General features: G+C 51.8%; 1 protein-coding gene across 1 annotated transcript; it reads right to left on the bottom strand.

Annotated features, from left to right (window-relative positions):
- Positions 1-4167: 4167 nt before the first annotated feature.
- Positions 4168-5401, bottom strand: OXT (oxytocin/neurophysin I prepropeptide). Its single transcript, XM_055372443.2, has 3 exons — positions 4911-5401; positions 4407-4608; positions 4168-4322 (listed from the first exon to the last, which is right to left on the bottom strand). Exons 1-3 carry the CDS (start codon positions 5028-5030, stop codon positions 4267-4269), a joined length of 378 nt encoding a protein of 125 aa, XP_055228418.1. The 5' UTR covers positions 5031-5401; the 3' UTR covers positions 4168-4266.
- Positions 5402-14281: the final 8880 nt, after the last annotated feature.

The raw sequence follows: 14281 nt of genomic DNA, 5'->3' as shown, positions 1-14281 counted from the left end.
GATGGGGTCTTCTTCTGTTGCCCGGACTGGAATGCAGTGGTGTGATCTTGGCTCATTGCAATCTCCACCTCGTGGGTTCAGGCCATTCAAGCAATAATCCTTCTGAGTAGCTGGGACTACAGGTGCACACCACCACGCCCGGCTAATTTTTGTATTTTTTTAGTAGAGACAGGGTTTCACCATGATGGCCAGGCTGGTCTTGAACTCCTGACCTTATGTGATCCATCCCCCCCTCAGCCTCCCAAAGTGCTGGGATTACAGGCATGAGCCACCTTGCCCAGCCAGCCCTCTGTGTTTTAAGGCTGCAAAAGAAAACACTGTGGGCATTGGATCCCAGGGAAAGAATGGCCCAGTGGGTGGGTGCCTAAGGGGGTGAGGGGACCCTGAAGTCTCTCCCAAGGTGGGGAAAGCTGGGCTGACACCCCTCTGCTCTGTATCAGAGCCACTGGGGTGGGAGAGAATGTGAGGCAGTCAGAGGGAGGAGTGGGGTCCCAGTGGGAGGCCCAGAGGTCCCACAAATGTGGCAGGTGGACAGGCAGCTTGGAAAGCACAAATCTGCAGGCTCGTGCCCATACGAATGGAGGTGGGGGGTCCCTCAGGTGCTCTGTGGGCAGATGCTCCCCTCTCTCTCCGGGTGGTTTCTGAGGGGCCACAGAACTTTGACCACTTTCCTCAAATACCCCTTTCTGTGTATCAAATAGTTCTGAACAATTTGAAAAGAAGTCCACGTTCTCCGCTTTGAGTCAATCTCTTGTTCCTTTGCATAACAAATCCCCCCTCCTCCTTACCCCAAGATGTGAGGTCAAAAGAGTGGTGTCCCCTCACAGCTCCAGCAAAAACCATTCCACTGTGCCGTAGGCCACTGGGGCTTTCAAAAGCCTCACTGTGGCTGGGTGCAGTGGCTCATGTCTGTAATCCCAGCACTTTGGGAGGTCGAGGTGCCAGATCATGCACTCTAGTCGGGAGTTCGAGACCAGCCTGACCAACATGGTGAAAACCCATCTTTACTAAAAATACAAAAAAATTAGCTGGTCGTCGTGGGGGGCACCTGTAATCCCAGCTGCTTGGGAGGCTGGGGCAGGAGAATTGCTTGAACCTAGGAGGCAGAGATTGCAGTGAGCTGAGATTGTGCCATTGCACTCCAGCACAGACGACAGAACAAGATTCCGTCTCAAAAACAAACACAAAACTAATACAATGTAAATGTCATGTCAATTGTTGTTATACTGCATTGTTGAGGGAATAATGAGAAGACAAAAATATCTGGACATGCTCAGTACAGAGACTTTTTTTTCATAAATTTACAATCCCAGATTGGTTGATTCCACTGGTGTACATCTCATGGACAGAAAGGGCCAACTGTTTAATTACAAACAAAAGTGAACCAATCCCATGTATACAGTTTAATGCATTTTCATAAACTGAGCACACCTGTTTCACCAGCTCCCAGGCCAAGAAAGAGAATCTGGGCAGCACCCAGGAAGCCCCTGACACCTTTTCCAGCCACTGCCCACCCAAACCTCAAGGCCCATATAGGTTTTTGGCCTGTTTTGTACCACCTGTGAAGGAAATCTTACGGTGCTCTTCAGTATATTTTTTCAGTCTTGCACCTGTGGGTTCATTCTCCCTGCCCCGCCCTGTTGCTCCTGAGTGTGAGGAAGCCACAGGAATGGCCTGTTCCTGTTTTCTTCGGAGTGAGAGAGTGGGCGTGGGCTTTCTGAAGTGCACTGCCCAGTGACATGGGCAGGGGGATGGGGGCGTGTTCTGGGGACTAGGCTTTTATCTGATTCCCAGGGTCTAGGTGCAGGGATAGATGTGGGAAAGGAAAATTAATAAATTTCAAATCGCAAGACCCCAAAGTCACTAAGTCAAAGGGAAAAGTCAAACTGGGAACTGAGTCAGGCAAAGCTGCCTCCTATTTTATTCCTTTATTAAGAAACTACAAAGAGCTACATACTTCCTTCACAATTTACCCACAGGGAAATTGCTTGTGAGCCTCAATTCACCCTGGCAATGTAAATCGATAGCTTATCTTCACAGGTGCGGGACAAAGGCTAGAACTCAAAGTCATCCCTCTACTCACCTGAGACAAATGCATACCTGATTTCTCCTTCTGCCGTATTGTTTATGTAAAAATGCAGATTCACTGAGCCAGACTGAGGCATAAGTCGACTATTCCTCTACCCCACTCTCACATGTAAATTGTGTATTCAGGGAAAGGCTGAACAAAGATTCAAAAGAAGGCAACCTTTTGTCTCTTATCCACCTAAGACCTGGGACCCCCACAACGCCCCTTCGACTTGTCCTGCCTTTCCAGAGCAAACCAATGTTCATCTCACATGTATTAATCAATGTCTCATGTCTCCCTAAAATGTATAAAACCAGGCCGGGCGCGGTGGCTCATGCCTATAATCCCAGCACTTTGGGAGGCCTAAGCGGGCAGATCATGAAATCAGGAGTTCGAGACCAGCCTCACCAACATGGTGAAACCCCGTCTCTACTAAAAATACAAAAATTAGCTGAGCGTGGTGATGTGCACCTGTAATCCTAGCTACTCAGGAGGCTAAGGCAGGAGAATTGCTTGAACCCGGGAGGCAGAGGTTGCAGTGAGCCAAGATTATGCTATTGCACTCCAGCCTGGGCGACAGAGCCAGAGAGCGAGACTCCATCTCAAAAACAAAACAAAACAAAACAGAACAACAACAACAAAAAACCAGGCTTGGACACATGTCCTCAGGGGACCTCCTGAGGAGTGTCCTTAATCAGCTTTCTTTGTTTGTTTCTTTCTTTTTGAGATGGAGTTTCGCTCTTTTGCCCAGGACAGAGTGAAGCGGCATGATCTCGGTTCACTGCAACCTTTGCCACCGCTAGGTTCAAATGATTTTTCTGCCTCAGCCTCCCAAGTAGCTGGGATTATAGGCACCTGCCACCACCCCCGGCTAATTTTTGTATTTTCAGTAGAGTCGGGGTTTCGCCATGTTGGCCAGGCTGGTCTCGGTCTCCTGACCTCAGGTCATCAAACTGCCTAGGCCTCCCAAAGTGCTAGGATTACAGGCATGAGCCACTGTGCCCGGCCTTAATCAGCTTTCTAAATTGATTGAAACGTTGGCTGGGCACGGTGGCTCACACCTATCATCCCAGCACTTTGGGAGGCCGAGGTGGGTGGATCACCTGACGTCAGGAGTTTGAGACCAGCCTGGTCTACGTGGTGAAACCCCATCTCTACTGAAAATACAAAAATTAGCAAGATGTGGTGTTGGGTGCCTGTAGTCCCAGCCACTCAGGAGGCTGAGGCAGGTGAATCGCTTGAACCCGGGAGGCAGAGGTTGCAGTGAGGCGAGATTGCATCACTGTACTCCAGCCTGGGCAACAAGAGCGAAACTCGATCTCAAAAAAAAAAGATTGTTTGAGACCTGTCTCAGATACTTTTGCTTCACCGATAGGAGATAGAGGTTAAGAGCTTCTCTTTGTTCATGTCATTTCTGTGGCCCTGGGCTCTCAAGATCCCCTGTCCGCTTGTGGGGTCCCCAGCCCTGACATGTTTTATTGCACAGGCAGGAGTAGAGCTGCTGGGTCAGACCCAGCCCTGGGGACACCAGGGACGGTCATGCTGGCATTCAAGCCCAGTCCCGGCAGCTTGGGCTCCTCTTCTGAGCGTGCCAGTGGCCTCCAGGGGGCCAGCTCCTTCGAAACATGGTGGCCCTTCAGCTGCTCCCCAGGGCTCCCTCCCCCCAGGCCCGCTCCGCTCCCTCAACTTCTAAGAGTGGCTCAAACCTCCTTTCAGGGATCAGGAAGCCATTCAGTGTGCACTGGCCGCTTCCTGTGGTCATCCCGCTCAGACCCTTGTCCGTATTTGCTCCCTCATCCTCGTCTTTTTGAATTTTGAAAGATCCCCTGAGGTGCAGCCTGCTGTAGGCCTCAGCCCAGGCTGGGAGCGGGAAGCTGGGGCTGTTTCCACGTCCTCAGAGCCTTTGTGCCCCTCCCTCTTCCAGCCCCTCCAGGGTGGTGGCAGCCAGGACAGCACCCGCTCTGTCCCCTCGGGCAGCCAGGACACGTCTTCCTGGGCCAGCTCCGAGCGCAACAAGCCACAGGTCCAACGCGCGCTATCTTCCAGTCCCACAATGCTCCCTCCCCGTCCCATTTCTGGCACTTAGACACGAGTCGAGGTAGAGGAGAAAAATCTGCTTTATTTTATTTTCACCATTTCTGGGGTGGCCATGGGGGAAGCGAGTGGCGCGCTTCGAAGGTGTTCGGAGCCATCAAGTCTCAGTGCTGGGAGAAGGTGGCTTCCATGTCGCAGGCAGGGTCGGCGTGGCAGCCGTCTGGAGGAAGAGGTGGAGTCAGGGGAATACCGGCCGCACCCCCGCCCGCCTCCCCCTGGCCCCGGAGCGCCTCGCCCTGCTCACCCGGGCTGCAGCAGAGGCCCAAGACCGCGCAGCGGCCCCCGCTCCCGCACGCCTTCTGGCCGGACTGGCAGGGCGACGGCAGGTAGTTCTCCTCCTGGCAGCGCAGCGCTTCGGCGGTGCCCACGAAGCAGCCCAGCTCCTCCGCGCAGCAGATATTGGGCCCGAAGCAGCGGCCTTCGCCCCCGGGGCCGCAGGGGAGGCACTGCGGGGACGGGCGGGGTGAGCGGGAGCCGGGGTGGTGCTGGGGACTCACTCGGAGGACCCTGCGAGGCCGGGCGGGGTGCGCCGGGCAAGGGTGCTGGGGTCCGGGGTTCGGAGTTCGGGCGGGACAGCGGGGCTGCAGGCGCGCTGGGGCGCCGTCTGGGCCTCGACCGCGGTCAAGGGCGGGGCGTCAAAATCCGCTCAGCTCCTGGAGTTCTCAGGCGAGGCCGGAGCAGGGCGCGCCCCTGTGGCTGCGGGTCCCTCCCTCCCCGGAGCGCCGCGGGACCAGGGCTGGGGACTCACCTTGCGCACGTCGAGGTCCGGCGCGGCCCTCTTGCCTCCCAGGGGGCAGTTCTGGATGTAGCAGGCGGAGGTCAGCGCCAGGAGGCCGAGCAGACAGCAAGCGAGGCTGGGGCCGGCCATGGTGCGGGTGCGCTGGGTCCGGGGTCCGTGACTGGTGGCGGTCCCTCCGGCCTGGCCTTTTTATGCCTGGGCGTTGCGTCGGTGGAGCTCTGTTTAAGAGGTTGGTAGTATGATTGGTCACAGAGGGTCGCCGTGGGTCAGGCCGAGTGCGTACGGGCTTTCCTCTTCATTAGCAGGGCCTGGGCCGGGCTCAAGGTCACCGCGTTGGCTAATGGTCTGGGCACAGAAGGTGAGGTGCCTTGCGGAAGGGAGCAGGCCGGGGTGACCTGGGCCACTAGGGTGGGACAGGGAGAATTTGGGGTGGGGTGTGGCCCAGCCGAAGACTTTGTCCAGCCTCCCAGTACCTCGAGGAGGGGGCTGGGGCAGGGAAGGTGGACGCTGGGACCCCTCCAGGTGGGAGGAGGCTCTGGCAGGATCCGCCCACCCTCTTGGCCCACCACGCATGTGGATCATTGTCCCCTCTTTTAGGAACATTTCCTCTTCCTAAACCCAAATTTCCAGAAAACCTCTTCACCCTCACCACACAGCAACACCCACTTCCCTGCACCTGAAACTTGGATAGGAAGAGATCACATCTGTCTCTAATCTGTAACTGATAGTCCACCTTTCCTTTCACTATAAATTAGGCAACAAACCACAGCAGAATTAGCAATACCTGTGGCTTTGTCACAAATCAAAATAGAAGATAACTTCCTATCACAGCTGTCACAAATGCCTCTATATACTGTTTAGATTCATTATGTCTTCAAAATTATCAGTTATTGGGCCACCCAATAATTAGATAGATCTTGCTATCTAATGGTTAAAGAAGCACGTTTATGACACCACCAAAATGTGTTTTGGCTGGGCGCTGTGGCTCACGCCTGCAATCCCAATACTTTGGGAGTCTGAGGTGGGCAGATCACTTGAGACCAGAAGTTCAAGACCAGCCTAGGCAACATAGCGAGAACCCCCAACTCTACAAAAAATACAAAAATTAGCTGGGCGTGTTGGTGTGCTCCTGTAGTCTCAGCTGCTTGGGAGGCTGAGGCAGGAGTACCGCTTAAGCCTGGGAATTCAAGACTGCAGTGAGCTGTGATCGTACCACTGCACTCCAGCCGGAGTGACAGAGCGAGAGCGAGACCCTGTCTCAAAAAAAAAAGTTTTAACATTTTGATATCTGAATATAAATATATATATTTTTTTCTTGAGACGGAGTCTCGCTCTGTCGCCCAGGCTGGAGTGCAATGGCGGGCGCCATCTTGGCTCACTGCAACATCCGCCTCCTGGTTTCAAGCGATTCCCCTGCCTCAGCCTCCCAAGTAGCTGGGATTACAGACATGCACCACCACGCCTGGCTAATTTGTGTATTTTCAGTAGAGACGGGGGTTTCACCATGTTGACCAGGCTGGTCTCGAACTCCTGACCTCAGGTGATCCACCCGCCTCAGCCTCCCAAAGTGCTAGGATTACAGGCTTGAGCTGCTGTGCCTGGCCCTGTAATTGGTTTCTTTTGTAATTCTATTTCTCTCATTTTCGACATTAAAATTTTTTTTGGCTGGGTATGGTGGTTGACCAACCTGGCCAACATGGTGAAACCCCATCTCTACTAAAAATATAAAAATACAAAAATTAGCTGGGCGTGAGGCAGGCACCTGTAATCACAGCTATTCAGGAGGCTGAGGCAGGAGAATCAGTTGAACCCAGGAGGTGGAGGTTGCAGTGAGCCAAGATCATGCCACTGCACTCCAGCCTAGGCGATAGAGTGAGACTCCGTCTCAAAAAAATAAATTTTTTTTTTTGCATTTTTAATATATCTCAAAAGGAAAATGATTAAAAGAAAAGATGGATTACCCCAGTGGGAGAGGTATTGGTAGATATCATGAACAAGAAAGGAAAGGCGCTGCTCAACTCTCCCTTTGTGAAAGCACCTGCCACCCAGCTGCTGGGAGTGCCCTCTGCAGGTGGCCCTCAGGGGTAGCTCCTCTAGGGCCTGCTTCAGCTGCAGAGAGCTGCCTGGCCCAGGGTCACACCCTTCCCAGGTGGCCCGCATCCAATGACTGGTCCATTTTGGCCCAAATGCAGGATAACTCTGAAGGAGCATTTTGGCTCCAGAGCGCCCTATGGGGTCAGCTGTGGTCTACATAGCATTTCTCCCTCTGCTCACTCCTATTTTTGACCCCTCCCTCCCAAAGGTGTGGGTCCCCAGGGCCTTCTGTAATAAAAACTCCCTTTGTGAAACCATCTCCGTCTGCTCTCTAGGGAACCCAACCTGTAGGGAACCCAACCTGAGGCAGAATGGAAGAAATGAGAAGCACTGTGAGAGACCAGCCTCACTGGTGGGCCAGTCCCCGACCCCTGGGAGAAGAGAACGGGACAGCTCCAGACTCTCCTGCCCTCTTGTTGAGGAAGGTGAAGAGGCTGATGGGGCCAAGCAGGTCACAGAGCTCATCTGACCCTAGTCACTGGCATGAGTCACTGGCCTGAGCTGTCCAGCACCCAGGAGCCGGTCAGGCTGACCTGCATTACAAATCAGCAGCCAGCCAGTCCTCTCTCACCCAGATTAGCTTATTGGCATTCAGGGCCTAGAAGTCCAAGGGCCTGACCCAGCAGTGGCCCAGAGAGGTCTCTCACCTGCTCTGTGGGCACGATGACCTCACTTAAGCTAACACATGTGCATAAATTACCATAGTATTATGTCCCCCAGGTGGGCCGCCTCCCTTCACCTGTTCAACAACCCCTCTTCTGAAGATGTTCTGGGTCCCATTACAAATGCCTGGAAACAGCAGCAACAAAACACAAAAACCTCTGCCCTCATGGGGCTTATATTCTAGTGGAGGAAGAGAGGTGTTAAACAATAAACACATTTCAGTTAGTTAGGAAACAAGTATAAACAATAAACATACTTCAGTAACAACATACATATTGCAGTAGATTAGTAAGTGCTACAGAGATAAAAGGGAGGCCTGTTGCGATTTCACCGAGGGTGGTCAGTGTAGACTTCTTTGTGAAGAAGAGAAAATAAACCATGCAGATATCTGAGGGGACATTAGTTTTCTGTTGCTGTGTAACAAATTACCACAGGCCAGGCACGGTGGCTTGTGCCTGTAATTCCAGCACTTTGGGAGTCTGAAGCGAGAGGATCACTTAAGCCCAGGAATTAGAGACCAGCCTGGGCAACATAGGGAGGCCCAGGCTCTATAAAATGTTTTTAAAAAATTAGCTGGGTTTGTTGGCATGCACCTGCAGTCCCAGCTATTTGGGAGGCTGAGACAGGAAGATCACTTGAGCCCAGGAGTTCGAGGCTGCAGTGAACTAGGATGGTGCCACTGCCCTCCAGCCTAGGCAACGGAGCGTGACTCTGTCTCAAAACGGAAACAAAAACACAAAAGCTACCACAAATTTGGCAGCTTAAAACAACATTTGCTTATTCCATTGGGCCAGGCATGGCTTAGCTGGGTCTTTTGCTCTGGGGCTACGATCAGGGTGTCAGCCAGGCTGCATTCGTTTCCAGAGCCCGGGTGATTGTTAGCAGATTTCATTTCCTTGCAGCTGTCAAACTCGTGGTGGCCTGCTTCTTCAAGGTCAGGAACAGAGAGAGTCTCTGCTGCTTCAAGTCTAAGCACACAGGGAGTCCTTTTCTAAGGGGCTCCTGACCTGATTAGGTCAGACCCACCCGGATCACCACCCTTTGAACTCAAATTCATTAGGTGTCTTCATTACATCTGCAAAATCCCCTCACCTTTGCCATATAATGTAGTATAGTCATGGTTATCACCTTTGTCATATTTTTCTAATGTTTAGAAGAAAGTTGGCTGGGCACAGTGGCTCACGCCTGTTTTTGTTTTTGTTTTGAGACTGAGTCACGCTCCGTGGCCCAGGCTGGAGTGTGGTTGGCTGGGCGCGCTGGCTCCCAGCACTTTGGGAGGCCAAGGTGGGTGGATCACTTGAGGTCAGGAGTTCGAGACCAGTCTGGCCAAAAGGGTGAAACCCTGTCTCTACTAAAAAAAATACAAACAAATTTAGCCAGGCGCAGTGGTGGAAGCCTTTAGTCCCATCTACTCGGGAGGTGGAGGAACCCAGGAGGTGGAGGTGGCAGTGAGCCGAGATCACATGCCACTGCACTTCAGCCTGGGTGACAGAGTGAGACTCTGTCCGTCTCAAAAAAAAAAAAAAAAAAGCTATGGGTTCTACCCACATGAAGCCAGAAAAGATTACACAAAGGTAATCATTGTGTAATCCACAGAAAGATACCGGGGGTGAGAATTTCAGGGATCCACTTTAGCATTCTGCCTGCAATGGAGGGGAGGAAATGACAAGTGCTGAGGTCCTGAGGCAGGAATGTGCCTGGCATGTTCAAGGAGCAAGGAGGCCAGTAGTCCTGGAGCAGAGTGACTGAACTCCTGAGATCAGAAAGGTAACGTGGGACTGCACCTCACAGGGCTTGGGCTTTTCCTCCAAATGAAATGGGGGAATGAGAGGGAGTTCTGAGCCAGCCTACGATAACTTTGGATATAGTGCTGTGAGAAGACGGTGGGGAACCAGGCGCGGCGGCTCACGCCTGTTATCCCCGCACTTTGGGAGGCTGAGGTGGGCGGATCATGAGGTCAGGAGATCAAGACCATCCTGGCTAACATGGTGAAACTCCGTCTCTACTAAAAATACAAAAAAATTAGCTGGGCGTGGTGGCAGGCGCCTGTAGTCCCAGCTACTCTGGAGGCTGAGGCAGGAGAATCGCTTGAACCCGGGAGGCGGAGGTTGCAGTGAGCCAAGATTGTGCCACTGCACTCCAGCCTGGGCGACAGAGCGAGACTCCTTCTAAAAAAAAAAAAGACTGTGGGGAAACTAGGGAGGAGGCTCTGCAGCAATCCCTGTGAGTAATGGGAGTGCAATGTGCGTGTCGAGAAGTGACCTGATTCTTGGTGCATTTTAAAGGAGATACCAACTGCAGTTTGCTGATGGATTGGATGTGAGTGGGAGAGAAAAAGAGGAGTCTAAGATGACTTCAATATTTCTGGTCTGGGCCGGGTGGGATGGCTCATGCCTGTATTCCCAGCTACTCGGGAGGCTGAGACAGGAGAATCACTTGAACCTGGGAGGTAGAGGTTGCAGTGAACTGAGATAGCACCGTTGCACTCCAGCCTGGGTGAAACAGTGACTCTGTTTCAAAAAAAAAAAAAAAAGATTTCTGGGCCAGGAGTAGTGGCTCATGCCTGTAATCCCAGCACTTTGGGAGGCCAAGACTGGGGGGTCACCTGAGGTCAGGAGTTTGAGACCAGCCTGGCCAACATGGTGAAACCTCGTCTCCACTAAAAAATACAAAAATTAGCCAGGCATGATGGCGTGTGCATGTAGTCCCAGCTACTAAGGAGGCTGAGGCAGGGGAATCACTTGAACCCGGGAGGCAGAGGTTGCAGTGAGCCGAGATGGTGCCACTGCACTCCAGCCTGGGCAACAGAGCGAGACTCTGTCTCAAAAACAAGAACAAAAACAAAACAAGATTTCTGGCTTGAGCAATGGGAAGGATGAAGGTGCCATCAGCTGGCATGGGAACCTGAGGGTGGCACTGATTTGAGTTGGGAAGAGCAGGGGCTCAGTGCGGACCTGTCATGTTTGGGATGCCCGCTACACATCCAAGAAGAACCTGAGCAGGCATTTGGAGGTGTGTCTGGAGTTCAGGAGAGAAGTCTAGGCTGAAGCAATGGTCAGTACCAATATTTATTTATTTTATTTATTTATTGAGACAGTTTTGCTCTTGTTGCCCAGGCTGGAGTGCAATAGCACAATCTCGGCTTGCTGCAGCCTCCGCCTCCCGGGTGCAAGCTATTCTCCTGCCTCAGCCTCCTGAGTAGCTGGGATTACAGGCATGCACCACCACGCCCAGCTAATTTTGTATTTATAGTAGAGACAGGGTTTCTCCATGTTGGTCAGGCAGGTCTCAAACTCCCGACCTCAGGTGGTCTGCCTGCTTTGGCCTCCCAAAGTGCTGGGGTCATAGGCGTGAGCCACCGCGCCCAGCCAGTACCAATAGTTAAAGGCCCCAGCAGAGTGACATCACCCTGGGGCAGGACAGATGGAGAAGAGGACCGAGGATCCCACTCTAAGCAAGGTAGGGGGAAACAAGCAGGGGTCTGAGGACAGGGTTTCACGGAGGAGGAAGTGTGCCAGATGCCAAAGGACGTGTAAGGGAGGGACTGAAACTTGAACTTCTTTATTTAAAAACCTCCAGTGAAGTGCAATTTACAGATTGTAATTTGTACCCACGCTAAGCGTACTGTTTGGTGATTTTTGGTAAATTCAAACAGTTGTCCAGCCACTCCCACAATCCAGTTTTAGAATACTCTATCCCCGTGTAAAGTTCCCCCATGCCCATTTGCCTTACTGCTGGCTCCCACCCCAGCCCCCAGGAAACCACTGATAAAGATTTGCCTTTTCTAGAAATGTCACCTAAATGGAACAATACAGTACTTGATCATTTATGTCTGGCGTTCTGAGGTTCATCCAAGTTATTCTGTGTATCAGTAGTGACACTACCAATGCAGAATTATAACTGAGACAGTGAAAGAGATCTGCCCTAGCCAGTTCCATCTTGCTTTAACCTCCAAGCTGTCCTTGTTCAATCCTGGGCGTAGGCTGAACTTACTTTGGGATGAACTTAGTACATAGTTTATAGTTTAAAACAAAGGCAATAACAGCCCTTTCCCAAACCAAACCTCCTTCTTGCCTGGGGACTAGACTGCCTTGGTAGAACTAACATATTAGCCACAAGATTAGAAATTATGGTTTAGGGGTCATGCAGCTGGAGGCTACAAGATTCTGACCCTCTCCAAATTGCTCCTGGGGATAGCATCACTATTGTAAAACCTAAGATCAGTGCTTGAGATATTTTGCAGACCCTGTGCTCTATGGATCAGTTAGCACCACCCAGATCAATAAACTGGCTCATCTGATATTGTGGCCTCCACCCAGGAACTCACTCAATGCAAGAGGACAGCTTCTTCTCCACCCCAGCCAATGAACACTCCTGACCCAATGACTGCCCCGCCACCCAGCACATTATTCTTAAAAACTCTGATTCCTGAATGCTCAGGGAGACTGCTTTGAGCAATAATGAAGCTTCTGTCTCCTGCCCACCTGGCTCTGCGTGAATTACTCTTTCTGTATTGCAATTCCCCTGTCCTGATAAATTGGCTGTCTAGGCAGTGGGTAAGGTGAACCTGTTGGGCGGTTACAGTAGTTCATTCCTGTTTCATTCCTGTTTATGGTTTTTCTTTTTTCTCTTTTCACTTTGTTGCCCAGGCTGGAGTGCAGTGGTGCAATCTCAGCTCACTGCAGCCTTGACCACCCAGGCTCAAGTGATCCTCCCCCTTCAGCCTCCAGAGTAGCTGGGACTACATGTGCGCACCACCACGCCTGGCTAATTTTTGTATTTTTTGTAGAGGGTCTCACTTTGTCACCCAGGCTGGAGTGCAGTGGCATGATCAGCTCACCGCAACCTCTGCCTCCCGGGTTCAAGTGATTCTCGTGCCTCAGCTCACAAAGTAGCTGTGATTACAGGTGTGAGCCACGATGCCTGGCTCATTTTTGCACTTTTTGTAGAGATGGGGGTTTCACCGCGTTGCCCAGGCTGGTCTTGAACTCCTGAGCTCAGGCAATCCGCTTGCCTTGGCCTCCCAAGGTGCTAGGATTACAGGCGTGAGCCGCTGCGCCTGGCCTCATTGTCATTTTTATTTGCGTTTTTCTGATGATTAGTAATTGTTGAGCATTTTTTTCATATACCTGTTGGCCATTTGTATGTCTTTTTTATGTTATTTTTATTTATTTATTTATTTTTAAATTTTTTAGTATTTATTGATCATTCTTGGGTGTTTCTCGGAAAGGGGGATGTGGCAGGGTCATAGGACAATAGTGGAGGGAAGGTCAGCAGATAAACATGTGAACAAAGGTCTCTGGTTTTCCTAGGTAGAGGTCCCTGCGGCCTTCCGCAGTGTTTGTGTCCCTGGGTACTTGAGATTAGGGAGTGGTGATGACTCTTAACGAGCATGCTGCCTTCTAGCATCTGTTTAACAAAGCACATCTCGCACCGCCCTTAATCCATTTAACCCTGAGTTGACACAGCACATGATTCAGAGAGCACGGGGTTGGGGGTAAGATTATAGATTAACAGCATCCCAAGGCGGAAGAATTTTTCTTAGTACAGAACAAAATGGAGTCTCCTATGTCTACTTCTTTCTACACAGACACAGTAACAATCTGATCTCTCTTTCTTTTCCCCACATTTCCCCCTTTTCTATTCGACAAAACCGCCATCGTCATCATGGCCCGTTCTCAATGAGCTGTTGGGTACACCTCCCAGACGGGGTGGCGGCCGGGCAGAGGGGCTCCTCACTTCCAGTAGGGGCGGCCGGGCAGAGGCGCCCCTCACCTCCCGGACGGGGCGGCTGGCAGGCCAGGGGCTGCCCTCCACCTCCCTCCCGGACGGGGTGGCGGCGGGGCAGAGGGGCTCCTCACTTCCCAGACGGGGCGGCGGCCGGGCGGGGTATTTATTTATTTATTTATTTATTTATTGAGACGGAGTCTCGCTCTGTCGCCCAGGCTGGAGTGCAGTGGCCCAATCTTGGCTCACTGCAAGCTCCGCCTCCCGGGTTCACGCCATTCTCCTGCCCCTGCCTCCTGAGTAGCTGGGACTACAGACACCTGCCACCACGACTGGCTAATTTTTTTTGTATTTTTTAGTAGAGATGGGGTTTCACCGTGTTAGCCAGGATGGTCTCCATCTCCTGATCTTGTGATCCGCCCGCCTTGGCCTCCCAAAGTGCTGGGATTATAGGTGTGAGCCACCGTGCCCGGCCTTTTATTTTATTTTTTAGAGACAGAGTCTCACTTTGTTGCCCAGGCTGGAGTACAGTGGCACGATCATAGCTCACTATAACCTCCAACTTCTAGGCTCAAGCATGCATGTCTTCTTTTGAGATATCTATTCAGATCCTTTGCCCACTTTTTTTTTTTGAGACAGTCTCGCTTTGTCACCCAGGCTGGAGTGCAATGGCGTGATCTTGGCTCGCTGCAACCTCTGCCTCCCAGGTTCAAGCAATTCTCCTGCCTCAGCCTCCCGAGTAGCTGGGATTACAAGCGCACACCACCAGGCCCGGCTAATTTTTTGTATTTTTAGTAGAGACGGGGTTTCACCCTATTGGCCAGGCTGGTCTCAAATTCCTGACCTTATGATCCGCCCACCTCGCCTCCCAAAGTGCTGGGATTACAGGCGTGAGC

The sequence above is a fragment of the Gorilla gorilla genome, chromosome 21 (genome assembly GCF_029281585.2).
Source record: "Gorilla gorilla gorilla isolate KB3781 chromosome 21, NHGRI_mGorGor1-v2.1_pri, whole genome shotgun sequence".
Lineage (NCBI taxonomy): Eukaryota > Metazoa > Chordata > Mammalia > Primates > Hominidae > Gorilla > Gorilla gorilla.
Note: the sequence above shows the minus strand (reverse complement) of the source record. Positions and strands in the feature narration are given on the sequence as shown.